This window comes from Empidonax traillii, unplaced genomic scaffold, assembly GCF_003031625.1.
Source record: "Empidonax traillii isolate 1590-97213 ecotype Southwest subspecies unplaced genomic scaffold, ASM303162v1 scaffold102:size1114253, whole genome shotgun sequence".
In the NCBI taxonomy this organism is placed as follows: Eukaryota; Metazoa; Chordata; class Aves; order Passeriformes; family Tyrannidae; genus Empidonax; species Empidonax traillii.
Window position 1 is genome coordinate 363,650 of NW_020955295.1, and position 2,179 is coordinate 365,828.

General features: G+C 46.6%; 1 protein-coding gene across 1 annotated transcript; it reads left to right on the forward strand.

Annotated features, from left to right (window-relative positions):
• The first annotated feature begins 226 nt into the window (after nt 1-226).
• LOC114056737 (testis-specific serine/threonine-protein kinase 2-like) lies at nt 227-1,472 on the forward strand. Its single transcript, XM_027882180.1, has one exon. The coding sequence runs from the start codon at nt 439-441 to the stop codon at nt 1,438-1,440; it is 1,002 nt and encodes a 333-aa protein (XP_027737981.1). The 5' UTR covers nt 227-438; the 3' UTR covers nt 1,441-1,472.
• The last annotated feature ends 707 nt before the right edge of the window (nt 1,473-2,179 follow it).

The following is a 2,179-nucleotide window of genomic DNA, read 5'->3' on the forward strand; positions in this document are numbered from 1 at the left end:
CCACCCTCTCCTTTTCTTTTTCCTCGAAATCCACCGAAAACAATACATTATGTCGTAGTAAGGATATACTGTCATATAGTAACTGAAAAACAGCATTGCAAAATTAAGACTTAATAATTTCCTTGCTACTTTGGCCATCTTAAAAAGAGAAATATCTCTTTAAGAGGTTAGCTCCATTTTCTGGTTGCAACACGCAGGTTGCAACCCCTGCCCTCCACGATGTCACAGAGCAGCTCCAAGGACAGAAAGGTCGTTTCCATCGGCCTGGGCAGGGGCAACTGCCCATGAGATCAGCCGGTGATCAGCGCTGGGGTGTCAGCCCAACACTCCTGCCACACCAGTGTGGCTCCAAACGGCCACCTGGGGCCACTGGCCGCCAGCCACCGCACATGACGCACCACAGCTCCCGCTGGGGCAGCTCCCTGCGGCTCCCCCGCCATGGATGCTGTGGTGCTTAGGAAGAGGGGCTACAGCCTCGGCAGCACGCTGGGGGAAGGCTCCTACGGCAAGGTGAAATGCGCCTACAGCCTCCACCTGAAACGCAAAGTGGCCATCAAGATCATCGACAAGAAGAAGATTTCTCAGAACGTCCTGGAGAAGTTTCTCCCCCGGGAAATGGAGGCTCTGAAACGGCTGCACCACCCCTCGATCATCGAGACCTACGAGATTTTCGAGACGTCGGTTGGGAAAGTGTACATCGTGATGGAGCTGGGGGAAAAGGGGAGCCTCCTGAGCTACCTCAGCGTCAAGGGACCGATGGAGGAGGGCGTCGCCCGCATCAAGTTCCAGCAGTTGGCTTCTGCCATCAAGCATTGCCACGACTCGGACTTTGCCCACAGGGACCTGAAGTGTGACAACATCCTCCTCGACAACGATCTTAACTTCAAGCTGACGGACTTTGGCTTTTCAAAACCCTTGTCTCGGGACAAAAACGGAAAAACCATTCTCAGCAACACCTTCTGCGGGTCTCTGGCGTACTCAGCGCCCGAACTGCTCGAGCACATTCCCTGTGACCCCAGGATTTCTGACATGTGGAGCCTGGGCATCATCCTGTATGCAATGCTCTATGCTTCACAGCCTTTTGATAGTTCTAATGTCAAGGAAATGCTCCAGATTCAGAAACAGCAAAAGATTCCCTTCCTCAAGACGAAACCCCTGTCCGTGGAGTGCAAGAACCTCATTTCTCGTTTGCTCCAACCTGATGCGTCTCAGAGACTGTGCATAGATGAAGTTTTGCGACACCCCTGGTTGCAGGCTCCAAAATCCACGCCCTCCCATCCTCTGCTAGCTGCAGGAGAGGGCAATCCCAAAGCCTGTGCAAGAAAAAACCTGAGCAAGAACAGAAAGGCAACTCCCATTCTGCGCAAGTATAAGGACTGGAGAAGGAGATCGGATCCTCTTAAGGGGGGTTTGTTCCAACAAAACCACAAACTTCCCTAAGTTGGGAACTGCATTAGTTTAAACTGAAATTAAAAGGAACCTGTCTAAAATTCTATGCCATGTCTCAATATACACGTGGTTGTGTCCCCTCTTCTGCATCTGAATGAAATACTGCAGCACTGTCAGAGCCAGGACTATGAAGGTCATGGGGAAACAGTGAGGGAGGGAAGTTTTAGAGCATCCAAACGAACTGCAGAGGAGCACTTTGTGTGAAATACCTGGAAGAGGAATGTATTTCAAACATGACAATGCAAATTTTTAAGAGCTCAAAAATCAGAAGTAGTGCACTTTATAACAATTTTATAATTATTTCATTCCTTAGACTCTAGGATATTCCCAGACGTACTGCCTAGGAATCATAAAATCTGATTTTCTCTCTCCTCCAGTCCAGCACAAATTTTTCTACCTTTCAAATTTGAGACTTTTAACAAGTAATGGCTAATATAAACCATCCCCATATAATTAAAAATTAACAGGGTTACAAATCACTTGCATCATAATCCAGGTTTTAAGCCAAAAGGAATGGGGGGAGAATTTTCATTAATTAGAAAAGGGAAATTTTAAAGAATCCAATTATCAGATGCCTTTTAACTTGAATGTATTGTCTGAGGAAGAGACATCCATGAATAACAGATGTGTTTCTTTGGTAACAAGAAATATTACATTAGACATTAGAAACAAAATATCTAACTTCAGTGCTATGGTTGTTTAGCCTCATACTTAAAAAATAATGCCATGC